This window comes from Phalaenopsis equestris, unplaced genomic scaffold (genome assembly GCF_001263595.1).
Source record: "Phalaenopsis equestris unplaced genomic scaffold, ASM126359v1 Scaffold000036, whole genome shotgun sequence".
In the NCBI taxonomy this organism is placed as follows: Eukaryota; Viridiplantae; Streptophyta; class Magnoliopsida; order Asparagales; family Orchidaceae; genus Phalaenopsis; species Phalaenopsis equestris.
In genome coordinates, this window is record NW_018164478.1 from 934,078 (window position 1) to 949,436 (window position 15,359).

Below are 15,359 nucleotides of genomic sequence, written 5' to 3' on the forward strand. Positions count from 1 at the left end.
AGTAAAGAAGCAAGGACACTAGGCCCACTAAAAGGTTTTGATGCCTCCTGCAAAAATGGCTAATGGAGGAAGCGGCAACCATAATGGTTCATCTAGGCCAAGGATTGGTATAGGTTATTTCAGCATTTTTTTTTCTTTTTTTCGAATGGATTAGTGAAGCCGGTGGGATTGAGATAGTTATTTAGTATAGAACAGATCACAGGAGGTCATTCACTATTAATATGGAAGCCTTAAGAGGGTAAGCTTATTTGTTATAGGCTGGCTGTGGGTGTTGGATGGTCTCAAATTTCTTCCTATTTTGACTCTGTTCGGCTATATCATTTAACATCTCAGCTGGATTCTATCTTTGTTCAATACCATCAGCTGATGGTTTCATACTGTACTTCAGATTGTATTCAACTTTACTTTTGTTCTCATGTATTTCGATTTTTTATCAGGAATTGACTTTTAATTATATTCTTTCAACTCTGGCTTCTAATGTATCTCTAACTCTGCCATTATATTTTGTCTTTTGAATAAAAAATGAAGTATGGAGGCATTGCCTTATAAATTCTATGCTAGCCCACTGTAACGCAAGAAAAGTTCTTTGACTAGACAAAGCGGCAAAATAGAAGCATCTGTTGCACAACTTCAAAGATACGAGGGATTGCAAAAATAAAAAAAGTAAAATCACACACATACAAAAATATGTTGGAAGAATTACACACATACAACTCAATTCATATGCAATGACATATCTAAAACCTAAACTACAATTTTTACTTGCATACCACCTTACCTATGCATGAAAAGATGTATTTTCACTCTCAAATCTTAAAATGATGGTATTTTTTATGTAATATGAAATATTTGGGTGGTATAAATGTAAAAAAGTAAAGTTTAAGTGTTATCTTTGTAAATATATAGGAATTGGGCGGTATGTATGTAAATGCCCATCAAATAATAAGAATGATTCATTAATTTTTTTCTCCTTTACCAAACTTGATCAACAAATGGTCAACGTTGGAAAATCATAACCGAAGCAGAGTTTCAAACTGAGACACAAGTAACAAATGCAGTCTGCAAAGTTTTGATGAACATCCGCTTATGAAATATTCCATATAATATAAATTTGAGCTAAAAAGTGTAAAAGTATGAAAGTGAAATAAAGATTGAACAATATTTACAAGAAATACAATGCACATGAGCATAGTTCACACCTTATCACCGATTTGAAGAAGGTATTATAATGTCCTTCATCAATGTAGGCGAGATGCAACCCTTTGATCTGAAAGATTGTGCAGTTTCAAGAGAGCGAGAAGTCTGGAGGGCCATTTCAGAATGGAGCTGAAGACATCGCATAGCCATCTAAAAACAAAGCCATGAAACATATATCTCAATCAAATATTGATTTCTAAATTATAGATCACTGCAGTATCACAATAAGATCATTCTCAAGCCAAAAGGTATAATTCAAATGATTAGATTATGACTCCAACGTCCACATTAGATTTAAGGAGCATTTGCATAAATGGCACACAATTCCTATGTAATTACATATGTCGCACCTAAACTTTCATATTTACGCACATGGAACTCAAATCTTTCATATCACATCAAAAATAACACTATTATCACTTTTTAAAAGTGAAATACACTTTCCCATGCATAGGTTTAAAGCACCAAAATGTTATGCATGTAAATATGGAAGTTCAGGTGAAATGTATATACATAAAAATTGTGTGTTATGTATGTAAGTTTTCCCAGATTTAAATGTCATTGCCAGTTGTGAATCAGCTTCTTCTATAGAACAGCATGCACTGCATTTTATTTGAGTTAATAAGCGATAGCATCGAAGGGAACTTAGTGGTTCTGAAAGAAAATAGAAAATGTTGAAAAGATTAATTAAGGAAATTTAGCCAGTGTAGCAAACTCCTGACTGACAGTATAAAAGTTTTGACGCTAGTATCCTCACCAGTCCTTCACCAAATACTAGTCTCGGGATGTCCCCGTTCAAAATTAAAAATGCTAAAAAAAACTTTTTGTTCGTGTTCATGTTATAGTCATTTTGAGCTTGATAATGAACTTCTCTCGAGCACTTTTTTCAAGCTTGCTTAAAAATTCATGAATATGTCCTTGTTCGAATGTAATGGGCTCGATTTTAGCAAAATTATGATAATAAACATATATAATTACAAGTGCGTGTCATCTTGTTATTGTTGTTGTTGACCACAACTAGTGTCATTGTCTCACAGGCTATCGCCCCTACCCTCAAAACAACTTTTATCATCTTCGCAGAAATCAATTTATTTGATATTCAATTATATATATATATATATATCTGTGTGTACATACATGAAACTATCACATTCCTCTAATTCATCTCTCGATTATATAAAATTGATCCAAAAATCTACCTCGGTGTAAATCTGAATCATTTTGCATGATCAATGGACCATATTGGACAAATGTAATTCTCTAAAATTAAATTAGCCACATATGAATAGTCAGTGACTATTTTGAGATTTAGTATACACTTTCTATGACTCAATAGATACAAAATTCTCAAAGAACTAGTGCTTGGCTCAAAAAAACAAATGATGAAAACAAAAACAGCAAAACTTTAGCCAATATATTTAATAAGTCGAGCCAAAAAATACTTAAACTCACACAAGCTTGATCCATTTATACCCCTACTTAGGATTAAGGCATGAATAACACTGAGCTTCAGCTGCATAGACCAACATGAATTGCTGGCAGCCACTATAATTCCAACCCCCATCCCTAAAGGAATAAACTTCATCAACGATGTTGATATCAACTGAACGTAACTAACTTAGGATCATCTTCAAATCAATAATGTACTTAGTTCTGAAAGCAACTTCCAAGATTCTAAATTTACAAAACTTTTTCTTTAAAAATACCTAGTTCACCACCAAATTTTCTAATATAACATCATTCAGTTCTTTCATCATCAACTACAACCAAGCTTATCTATCAAACAACCTTTAAGGTTAACATTATAGCAAAAACAGACCTAGAAACAACCCTATAATAGTGGGCTGTGTTTCAATTACAAGTCCAACACAAACCAAGTGGCTTCAAAAAGTTTATACAAATGCAATGGGAATCTACACGCTTTGAAATATCGTTTAACTCATCTTCTAATTCAAAAAAGAATTCACGTTGATCCAAACAAAACTATTACGTTAAGATACATTCCTTTTGTAACCAAAGGTTGAATCATTGAACTAGAAAAAAACTCCAAAATAGTGCGCATGCCTTTTGATGAAATTCTTAATGAAACAGTTGCACCATAAAGCGGGTAATGCATGTCTTTTGGTGAAAGGTTGCAAACTCAAAATGAATTTACATGCTTCGAAATATGTAAGAACTCATCTTACAAAACAATTTCTATTTTTTTGGGTGTATCCATTTTACCACTAAAACTGTCCACGTGCATCAAAAATGCCCTGTGGAAATTGTTTCATCCACTAATTGTTGGCAAAAGCAATGAAAAAAATTATGGGACAGCAAATTTGATCAAATTTGCTGAGTTGAGGGATCAAACTGAATATTTATTTTTTAAAAAAATGGATTAAAATGAACAATTCTACAACTTGTAGGAACTATTTAATATATGATGGCTGCCAAGCAAATCTTGCTTGAGACCGCTTAAAGAAGAATGGATATATATAAATATAGAAAATAAAATACAGAAAGGATGAATCAACACAAGAACCAAAAATGACAATTTTCATGTTGTAAATGTCCATTTACTTACAGTTGAACACTCAGTATCAGGGTCAGACTCAGCAATCTGAAGAGCCCATATGCGAATCCACTCCAGCCCATTAGAAATTTCATCATTGCCTTCAATCAAAGCAGATGCCACATAAGATGGATGCAGAGCCTGTAGAATACTTGAGGCCGCAAAAAGAGCAGAACTTCTAACATATGCTTCTGCATGATGAGCTACATCCCTGTCAACAGAAAAGAACACGTAGGGCATAAAAGAAAGAGTCAAGTATCACAAATATTTTCTTTCAAAAAAAGGGACATAAGAAAATATTGGTCAATCTAATAAACTTCTAGCTTATTTATTACCGAGACTTTAACATATCAATAAGGTGGGAGCCCAAGATTGTTGCTTCTGGATGCATCGCAATGCATTTCATACACACACCAAGCATATGAATCAATTTTCCAAGAACAATGAAGTCCCTGTTTAGTAAGTCAAGTCCACGCCTCCTTTTGTCGTATCCTTGCATTGCAGGAAGCATAAAAGCAGCAGCATACAGAGGAAATTTATTTTTAGAGTGCTCTGGTTGGGAGACACTAGTTTTCCCAATACTCCATCTCCGTGATTTCCCTTTCTTTACTTGCCCGGGTCTGGAGGGAAGTACTCTCTCATATCTGTGAGACCAACTTAAAAGTCCAACTTCCTCAACCTCCTTCCAGGGACCTGCTCCATTAGGTTCACTATGACTTGGAAAATACCATGGCTGGTTTGCTGCAATAGAAGAAATCAAGCTCTTTGATTGACTAATCCTAGTAAAGAAAGTAGCATTAGCAAGCTCCTGGGCGGCCTCTGTCATAACGTCAATTATTAGGAGACGTTGACTAACATCCACATTTGAAGAATAAAGTAACTTTGTAAGAATATCCAAAGATTCAAATGGGCATGTCACAATCAGAGCAACTAAAGCCCTTTGCCTCTTTTCTTCAGCAGAATCTTCCTGGCCTTCAATAGCTGCATCAGCACAACGAACATGCACTAATGCTTGAACAAGATCACCAGAAAGGTGATGGAGCTCATCAGGTGCTGCTCTTATGAGCTTTTCAGCAACATTAAGTGCTAGCTCAATCTGTAAATGAAGAAATAAAAATTAAGTAAACAGAATAATTGGACCGTGCATAATCAAGTATGCAAAGTAACTTACACCATCGGGATCATCAGGTTTTCGTAAAGCTGAACTGATATCAGCCAATTGTGAGAATTTTTTTTGTAAATCGGTATCATCATCGGAGAGATCATAAGGTTGTAAGGATGAATCACTTGAAACTTCAGAATGCTTGCTTTCATCATCACTGACTTCATCATCCACGAGCCCACTATTAAGAGATACTGATTCAATACTCTTATCAGGAACATTCTTTCTCACCTCCAAAATCTTAATTTTACTTCGATCCCCATTATCTTTCACATCCTTATGTTTCTTACCAAAACATGCATGATCAGTAAATCTATTTGAATTTTTTAATTCAGCGTTGTCAATTAAAATTCCATTTGCTTCTGGCTTCTGGGTCAGAGAATTAATCCCAAATTCCCAATCAATATTTTCACAGCAGATGTCGTCAAGATAGAGGGGCTTTGCTGGATCAACTACTCTAGAGAAGGCTAAAGCAATAGCACAACCCATTTTCCTAATTAAATGAATCGGGCTCCCTAACCTGCCTGTAAACAGTAAACAAGTTTAGGAACAAAAACAAAACATTTTCCTTATCACTAAATTATTTATATCGGAAAATGTATAATACAGCTGACTCCTTGAAGAATAGATGACAATACATCTTGAGTTGTTTCTAGTTCTTCATTGGTCATTTTCTCCAAACACAAACCAATAGCTGCAGTTATATCTGAACTTCAACTAAGAAATCTATAATTTATAGAACACTACGTGTACAAAAATTACAAAGAAATTATATAATTTGTGGCATACAAATAATATAATAATTACAAAGGATACAAGCTTGCTGCTCCACTTGAGCTGACTGAACAAAATCATGCTTGGACCACACAGTAACTAAGCGCTGCACAACGTCCAAGAACCTTTTAGTCTTCAGGCGTGTTGGGCATTCATCATCGTCCGGTGCATGTTCAATAATGGAGAACTGAATAATCCATCTCAGGCAGCACACTGGAAATACTTTCCAAAGCAAAAATTTGTCCACGAACATAGCCCTGAAAATAAGCTGCCTTATCAGGTCAAACGAAGCTCATACCATTCAACATCAACTCAAAAATGATGAGAAATTGGTAGACATATTACACTTCTAAAACTGAATTCTCCCTTTCCAAACAAAAATTCTGTCCACAAACATCACACTGATAATAATAATAAACTAGTTTGTAGTTTCAATGATTCAATAAATATTCTTTTTAAAGCATTTTTCTTATTAAACTGTGATTATTATTTCCTGCAAGTTTTTTAACAAGAAAACGAAAATAGCTATTGCAGAATGAGCTTGTGTTTCTTTTAAATAGCAAAGCCGGAGATAGTTGACTTAATTTGATTTGACGAAACTGCTTGGTACACTTTCATCCTGCTTAGAAGGCTGCGAGTAAAAAGTGCTAATGCGCATTAGCAAGAGTGATTCTCTGACAACCCCAAATAATTGGGATAAGATGGGATGAAGAAGAAAATTAGTGAATAATGCTGGGATGTCTTCACAGTTGACACCGATTTGACACCGATTTTTTTTTTTTTAGATTTTGACAACTCTAACCATATTTTATGCTAAAAGGTAGCGGGTAGAACTTGGACGGATAGCCAAAAAAAAGAAGTATACATATTCAGGTTATTGAACATAGGGAAAATTGAAAAAAAGGTTTATGAGAAATAAAATTATCATTTAAGCTATTAATTATGTGCAAGATTATATAATGAGTCTTAATATGTAACTAACAATTTTGTTATCCCTGTGGCTATGTATTTTATTCTTTGATGACTTGCTTAGTGGTAGATGCAAAGGAAGGGCACCAAAAAGATATTCAACATGGAAGACAATTTCTATTTTATAACTGGCAACGCTTCTGTCGACAATGCAAAATATATAAAATATTGAGGGATTTACATGCATACAACAAAACTCTTAGATATTTACACATCTAACATCTAAATATTTACATTTACTTATACATAGGGGGTTTAAACAAGTCGAGTTTGAGCAAAACTAAAAATGTGATTGTATTCGACACGTTTATATTTTTTTTGTTCAAAATTGGCTCGTGTTCAAAATGACTTCTGAATACTGATTGTGTTCAGCTCAAAAAAAAGTTTTAGTTCATTTTCAGATCATGTTTGGCTCAAATTGGCTCGTTTAACTTAATTAAAAAAATAAAAGTAGGGTGTTGGAGGCAAATCTGCACTATTTTCATTTAACAAAAGACAGAAAATGACATGACCACACGAGCTGTGATGATTTAAAATTAGATATAAATATATATAATATATTACTATATAAATTAAATATATAATTGCCTTATTTTGAGCTAGAGAGAGTCAAACATGATCGAACAAAGGGTTGTTCGTGTTCGGCCGGTTTATAATTAAAGCTTAAAAAATTTATTTGTGTTCAGCTCGCTTACTTAAGAACAATTCAAACACGAGCTACTTAATGAGTCAAACATGAGTTGTTCGCGAACAATGAGCATTTTTGCAACCTTACTTATACAACACCCAAATCACTAAATCACACCAAAAACATCACAAAAATTAATGTCCAAGTGAAAACAACTTTTGAAGCAAATATTTTGATGTGATTTAGGCACTAGGTGGTTCAATGCATAAGTGCAAAGGTTTAAGAGTAAAATATGTAAATAAATAGGAATTTGTGGTATCTATGTATATTGCCTAAAATATATTATTGCAAGGAAAATTTCTCGCCATTTTGGTTAAACAAAAGACCATCAATTTGAAGAGAAAATAATTATTTTTATTTTATTGCAATTATGAACTTTTGATAGCAAATTTAATGTCAATCTCAATCACATAATATACTTTAACTTAAAGCTCACTACACAATGAAGAAGCCGTAACATATTTTATATTGTTAATTCTTCTGCTTTATTTTTTTTTTTTTTTTTTTTGCTTAAAGAATGCATTTACATTATTATCACTTCATCATTTTCTCATTAATTCCATTCCACACCGGCCTTCAAACTCTCATATAAGTATTCATAGCCGGCAATTCAAAAGGCAGCATCCATGCCCGAGAACTCTCAAGAAAAGGAGAGAGATCTAAAGGGAGTTGACAAGACTATTGCAATGATCTTTGCCTAGGATTTTATCAAACATTGTGTTACGCCCGTGCCTAGTGAATTTGGACCTTATGATCATGTAGCGAGTCTTAGTTTAAGCTTTGGGAGAGATTCTCTACCTCTCAAATTGTAGGAATTGGGAGAGATAACTCTCGAACTATAATTGTTTATCCTTTATTCTGTATGTTCGTGTTGCATTATTTGCTTTGGAAAAAAAAATATTTTTGCCCTAATTTAAATAGAGAATCCTATAAAATTGGTATTAGAGCAAGATTCTGGCTAAAAAAACTATCGGATCGCTACGTACCAGGTCAGACAGGAAGAGATTTGACAACCAAAAACCAAAATATAGATCGTCGAGCCTTTGTCCTGCTGGGAAGAAACGCACTGGATCGCGGTGTACCAGGAAGCCTGGGAAGGGATCAGCACTATCTCTAGGATCGCAGCAGCACCTTGTATATAGTCATGATGTGGAGCTAGCGGCATCAAGATCGAGCATATAGGTGCAATTTGGATATTGTAGCAATGTTTGCTTGGCCATTCCCACAATAGTGTCACAATCGCCGAAAGTAAAACGATCATATAGCGGCTACAGTGATTGACCAGCCGATACATTCGCAATTAAAGCTTATGGTTGCAATTCAATTTCTCTGTGAAGCATCACGATTTGAGTCGACTTTCCACAAGCTGAGTGGGAAAATTGTGGCTTGCCTTAATAGTAGAAAAGTCGTGCTTCAAGCTAGCTACATGTGAACGAACCAAGAAAAATAGTCCCGATTCAAATCAACTATGGAATCGCGTCAAACAAGCTTCAACAAGGATAGGAAGTATAAAAAATAGATGATTTGGAAAAAAAATTGGAATAAGAGATGAGTCAAATCAGATCTAGGATGGAGAAAATGTTCTTCATCACAAAAGAATGTATTTTTTCTATAGATGGTAGGTTTTCTTCCATGAAAAACCGAATTGAGGGTCTATTTGAACGCTTGGAGGAGACAGAGTAAAATTAGCAAGATGCAATCCAAGAACCCGCCGGCAATTCAGTTTGCAAACCCTAACCAAGGGTTAACCGGAGACTCCTTGACTAAATTGAAAAAGAGGAAGATCAAGCGAGAGGAACTAGAGGAGAATAGCATCACACATTAACAAACCCCTCTCAGGGCTTCGATTGGGGGTGGATTTGAGATTTCAAATGGATGTGTTGGGCCAAAACATAGAGAAGAGGTTATGCAAGGAATATGGAGGAGCACGAAAAAAAAAAAAATACAAAAGCATGGATGGGATATGGTTATGATCTAAGTAGAGAGTTTTATCCTTGATACATGAGAGAAAACAGCAAAGAGAGAGGAAGTTGGGTTGGAGATGATAGGGTTAGAAAGTTGAATATATCGATCTTCAAAGGCGAAGATGTACATGGGTGGGTGTCCTTGGTGGAGTGATATTTTGGGGTAAATAGGCAAAATAGGAAGGAGAAGCTCATGGCGGTAGGTTTATGTTTGGAGGGGAAAGCCTTAGTATGGTTTCAGTAGAAGAAGGCTAGATACATGAACCGTTCATGAGAAGTATTTAAGGATTATTTGTTGGAACATTTTCGAGTCATTCGGGAAGGAAATCTACACGAACAATTCTTTGCATTAACTCAAAAAAGGACTATCGTGGAAGATAGGGAGAGATTTGAGCTCTTGTCATGATGGATGGGGGGAATTTCTGAAACAGTTTTGGAAAGGAACTTCATGAAGAGTCTAACGCTCGACATACATGCATCACTTCAGTTGTTGCGACCACAAAACTTGGGAGAAACTATGAAAATAGAGCAATTGGTTGAAGAAAATTAAAGCGGAGGGTTGAAGATCATAATTCAATGGAACGGGCTAATAAGAGCAACACAAGTGGAGCATCATACCAAACTACTACAACCACAACGATACCAAAAGCTTAAATAGTTGCAGTTTAGAGAGAGGTTTCACGGGACAAGAAACATAAGTCACAACCGAGAGCGACACTCGAGCACCGTACAAAGAGAAATATTCAGGAGAAGCAAGCCAAAAGGTTATGTTTTTTGTGTGATAAGAAACTTGCCACAGGACACCGTTGCAAGGATTAAACATTACAGGTTCTCATAGTGTGTGATGTGGAGACAGGCGATGAAGAAACAGAAACAGTTGTGGTAGAAGAGAAGGAATACCCTCACTTTTTCTCACCATGAGGATAATGTGTCTTTTAGGAGGGAAATATTGATATGTCGGTGTCTAGCCTAAGGGCAAATTTGTCTTTCATACTCTTAAGGGCAATTTAGATTTTTATCGTGTATTATGATTCAGTATAAATAAGGTAATATGTTTAGGGTTAGGGTTATGCAAGAGATTATTGTTGTGAGCCTTAAGGGTTGTTTGGTTTGTTGAAAATGAAGTGCAATGTAAAAAGTTTGCAGAGTGCTCATGACTATAATGTATCTGGAATACTTTAGAGTTGTTTGGTTAACTGTAAAATAAATGTAAGACTATATTTTTTGTTTGGTTTGAATTAGATTGAAAAAAAATTCATTTCAAATATATTTATTGTCCGGCGAAGGTGAATGGCTGGCAACAATGGTGGCAAATGGCCTCTTATGGTGGCCTAATTTTTCTGTGCAAACTCCTGATGTAGCTCTACGTGCGGCGGAGGTTATTTCTGAGTTATTTTCAGGTTATTTCTGGGTTATTTTCAACAAGCCCGAAAATAACCCAGAAATGACCCAAATCCCGAAATAACCCAGAAATAACCCGCAATCTTTATTTTTGGGTTATTTCTGGGTTATTTCGGGATTATTGAAAATAACCTATAAATAACCTGAAAATAACTCAGGAATAATATCCGCCGCACATAGAACTACGTCAGAAGGCCGGACAGAAAATGCGCTCCCTATGGTGGCAGAGGAGGCAAATGAGCAACAGAGAGCAGCCAACGACGTCAGACAGCTGGCAACAAGGAACTGTCACCAATGGCAGACGGAAAGCGGGGGATGGTCGACAGGGGCGGTAGCTTGCCGATAGTATTTTACTGTGTAACTCAAATTTGGCGAAATCGAACGAATTCTAAACTCAACCAAAATGAATTAATGTATGAACTTCAAATTCATTCATATTTTACATCGTATAAGTAGTTATTCATACCAAACTCATAATTTCCTAAAATCTTTGTAAAAGAATTACAGTACAGTACAAACCATTCCAACCAAACAGCCCCATAGGTTTAGGATTTGGGAGAGGTTTTCTACCACTGAAATTGTAAAATTTGTTATAGAGCGATCACGCCTCAAATTGTGGGTTTTATCCTTTATTATATGTAGTTGTATTGCTCGCTTTAGTGAAATAAAATATTTATTTTGCTCTAATTTCTACAGAGAATTCAATCACATAGGCCTCATTAATGATTAGATCATCTATATTTGAACCCAAATCAAAGATCAATGATGTGAGAAGGAACTCTAGCAAAAACAAAAGTCAACTAAACGCAAATGGTAATAACTTTTTCCAACCAAATCAAAGATCAACATAAAATGTGGTCTTCAATGTATGCTGATCTAAGGAGTTGAAATAAATCCAGTTTTAGTATCAGCACCTCTTTTTTCTCCTACTTTCTATCCCAAGTCTTTGTGATTTGTTTTCTTACGTTCTTCCAACATTCTTCATATAGGTGTTGTGGTATTTAGAAGAGGAGTGGAGTGAGTGTGAGCAAAGCAAAGACTGTGTATATCAAGGTTTGCAGCATGAACTCGATGTGGGCATAATATGGGAAAAAGTGAATGATTGACGAAGTGAACACAAGCAATGTCAGTTGTGACTTTGGGCTAGGGTGCCTCCGTGGCTGATGAGGAGATAATATGAGGGGTGAGGGTGATCTACAGAGCTAGGCAATGTTAGCGAGTGAATCACAGAGGAAGGAGCCAAGAAGCATGTAAGCAGAGCAGACTCTCGGACGAAACAAGTGAAGCTGACTAAGTGAAGAACCAAAGAGTGTGTAGGGCGTGCGAGTTGCTGCATGCAAATTTCAAATGAGCTCTTCATGAAGAACGAGGAGGTGGTGTGAGGGAAGATAAACAAATCCAGATGATACGAGCGAGCAAATCACGGTGGAAGGAGCTAGGAACACGCGGGGCAAAGCAAGTTTGCAGGCAGAACACGTGAAGTTGACCAAGCAAAAAGAACAAAGAGCATGTGAGGTGCTTGAGTTGCAACATACAAGTTTTAAACGAGCCCTTTGTGGCTGACAATGAGGTTGTGTGAAAGGTGATCAGCAACAGCAACCAATGCGAGCAAGTGAATCATAGTGGAAGGAGCCAGGCAAAGTGTGGGCAAAGCAAGATCATGGGTAAAATATTTGAAGTTGGCTAAGTTTAAAGGACAGAGCATGTGTTGTTAGAGCTGTCAAAAAAGCTCGTCATTCACAAACAACTGGTGTTCAACTCGTTAAGTAGCCAATGTTCAATTCGTCGTTAAGCAAGCAAGTCTAATACGAACAATTTTTTTAGCTCGATTTATAAGCGAGTTGAACACGAATAAAGATTTCTTTGTTCATATTCAGCTTGTTTTGGCTCGAAATAATTAAATAATTAACTAATTAAATAACAAGATTTATTTACATCGTTTTTAAATTAATTTTTATGCTATATTTTAAAAAAAATCTATAAGAGATTTGGGTGGTATAAATGCAAAAAAAGTAAAATTTAGGTGTTGGATATGTAAATAGATAGAAATTGGTTGGTCTGTATTTAAATTCCTAAAAGAAAAAAAAAAAACCTAAGCCCAATCTCATCTCATTATAGGGCTGTCAAAAAAGCTCGTTATTCACAAAAAACTCATGCTCAGCTCGTTAAGCAACTCATGTTTGAATCGTTCATTAAGTAAACGAGTCAAACACGAACAATTTTTTTAAGCTCGAATTAAGCGAGCCGAACACAAACAAAAATAAATTTTAACAAGTCGAACACGAATAAGTCTTGGGCTCGCTCAAACTCGATTCGTTTACATCCCTATGTGGGGTGTACGAGTTGAAGCATACAAGTTCGATGCAAGCAGCAAAGTGAGGACAAGGTGTGCGCAAATAAAACCACAATTTTGATGTTATCAGCACTTGGCAACTACAAAGAAAGAAAACAAGAAATAATATCATTTTATTATTCTTTCCTTTTCCTTTCTTTCCTTTTCTTTTCCTTTCTTTGCCTTTCTTTCATTTTCTTTCTTTTTTTTATAATAAGTGGGAAGGCCGCAACTAGAAAGCAGTCTCAAGTTGTAACATGCAATATGATGCAGGAGTACTGATAATGATTGGAAGAGAGAGCTTTAACCAAGAGACATAGTAAGGAGATGAGATATATGTGATACCCATTTTTCCTCACTAGATCAAAAAACTTTTGTTTAGTTAAGCAACTAAATATAGGTAGCCTGTTTAATTAGTTATGCCTAAAAATTTTGAAAAAATTTACTGATTCAAATTTAGCATATTTAATACAACCTTTTAACGCAAAAGGAATGTATACATGTGCATCTTTCATGAATATAATTCAGTGTCCCTTATATTATTGCTAATGACAGCAAACCAAAGCTAAAAAAAAAAAAGGCTGGAATTGACTCATGTTCAAAATATTTTATTTTAATTCAGCTCAAAATTAATCCACCATGCTACATCAGTGCTTTCGTAAGTAAAATATCATAATGAGTCTATGAAAAGAGTACAATAAGCAATTAAATGTAACATAAAAAGTAAAATATCATATGATTATGAATTGTCTATGATTGCTTATTAGATGAATTACGATTACATGAATGTCTCTAGTGTTGTGATATGTTAGTTATTACATAAATGCTTGCAAGTACGGATGATAGTGAATAATGAGATTCATGATTTTTTATGTTCAGACTGAGAAGAAATCCAGGAATTGTTGGTATCAGATGGGGATAAAAAGTAGGTATCAGGGGGGCTATTGATAACTCCAATGTTGGGAGGGGCTCAACCTTTATCAATAATTAATTAAATATTTGGGCAGTATTACGAACCAATGACATGAAACAATACAAAAATAATTACAAGTGATATTTTTATAGTTGAAATTATTGACTATAAAATCATACTGGATGTATACGTGATTGCATAAAAATAGATGAAAAACATGCTTTACATAGTTGTCGTGATTTGCTACAGTATATATCTTTTTTCTTTAAATATCTTACATGATTAAACCATGTTGTAATATATTCTACTGTCACGCATAGGAGCCATGATTTTCGTGCATGTTGTTTCTTTCTTGTCTGTAAAATTCTTCATAGAGATTTGATTATTTTGATGAACTTGTTGTAACTCACTCCATATTATTAACTTTCACAAAGGGGTAAGAAGCACCGAGGAGATTAATCAGGTGTGACATATATATTGTTTGTATTATATAATTTTGAAAGCTTGCACCGAGGAGATTTAACAGCTATGTATATATATTTTGGTGATAAAATTTTTCACGCTTCCAAGTATATATAAATGTGAATGAATTATGAAATGAAATGTCTTATGTATGTTTGCGACGATTTAGTTGACTAGTTCATCACTCACTCAGTTCTAATTATGCAATGCAGAATGAGTGTTGGTGAGAATTCAGTCTAAGTGAATCGTCACACTCTATCGTATCGCAGTTGACCCTAAAAGGGGATCAGTTGAAGTGTGACAAAATCCCACAAGTCAAGGATATCAAATTCATTATATAAGTTATTGCACCTTGCTCGAAGTATTGTAAAGTTAGGAGAATAGAGGTTTTTTTTCCGAAACCTGCCTCACCAGAAAAATAAGATTTGAAACGTTTTATCAACTAATGCTTTGATGTTATAGAGTTTACCATTATAATTATATGCTCGCTAAAATTCTAGGTCACTAGCATCCACAAGAACAATATGATCATGCTAAGTTCACACGATCTCTATTGAAGGATATTCTTGAATGAATATAGGGCTCCTCACCACATCCTCAATGCTATATACAAGTGCAAATCTAGAGGTGGCACTAGTTTTCAAATACACTCCTAACAATGAATATTAAGTCGAAAGCGAGACGAATCATGTGAAAGATTCCCATTAACCTAATGGTTGGGATCTACAAAAGATGATTCACTCATTCTCTCCACTCCAAATGATGAATACTAAGTCCAAAGCAAGGTGAATCATATGGAAGATTCCCATTAACCTAACGGTTGGGATCTACAAAAGATGATTCACTCAATCTCTCCATCATGAGTGAATCATATAGTAAATTGAATATTTGCGACAAAATTTATACAATGTTCAGTAGAGTATACCCTCACATTAAAACATCA

At 35.0% G+C, this 15,359-nt stretch overlaps 1 protein-coding gene across 1 annotated transcript in view; it reads right to left on the reverse strand.

Annotated features, from left to right (window-relative positions):
- Positions 1-1,042: 1,042 nt before the first annotated feature.
- Positions 1,043-15,359, reverse strand: part of LOC110018847 (telomere length regulation protein TEL2 homolog) — a 47,049-nt gene continuing 32,732 nt past the window's right edge. Inside the window, exons 8-13 of the mRNA XM_020716305.1 lie at positions 5,730-5,944; positions 5,521-5,619; positions 4,923-5,437; positions 4,087-4,847; positions 3,764-3,962; positions 1,043-1,347 (exon numbers count right to left, since the gene is read on the reverse strand). Coding sequence (XP_020571964.1) covers positions 1,204-1,347; positions 3,764-3,962; positions 4,087-4,847; positions 4,923-5,437; positions 5,521-5,619; positions 5,730-5,944 — 1,933 coding nt within the window. The 3' untranslated portion in view covers positions 1,043-1,203. The remainder of the gene's footprint in view (positions 1,348-3,763; positions 3,963-4,086; positions 4,848-4,922; positions 5,438-5,520; positions 5,620-5,729; positions 5,945-15,359) is intronic.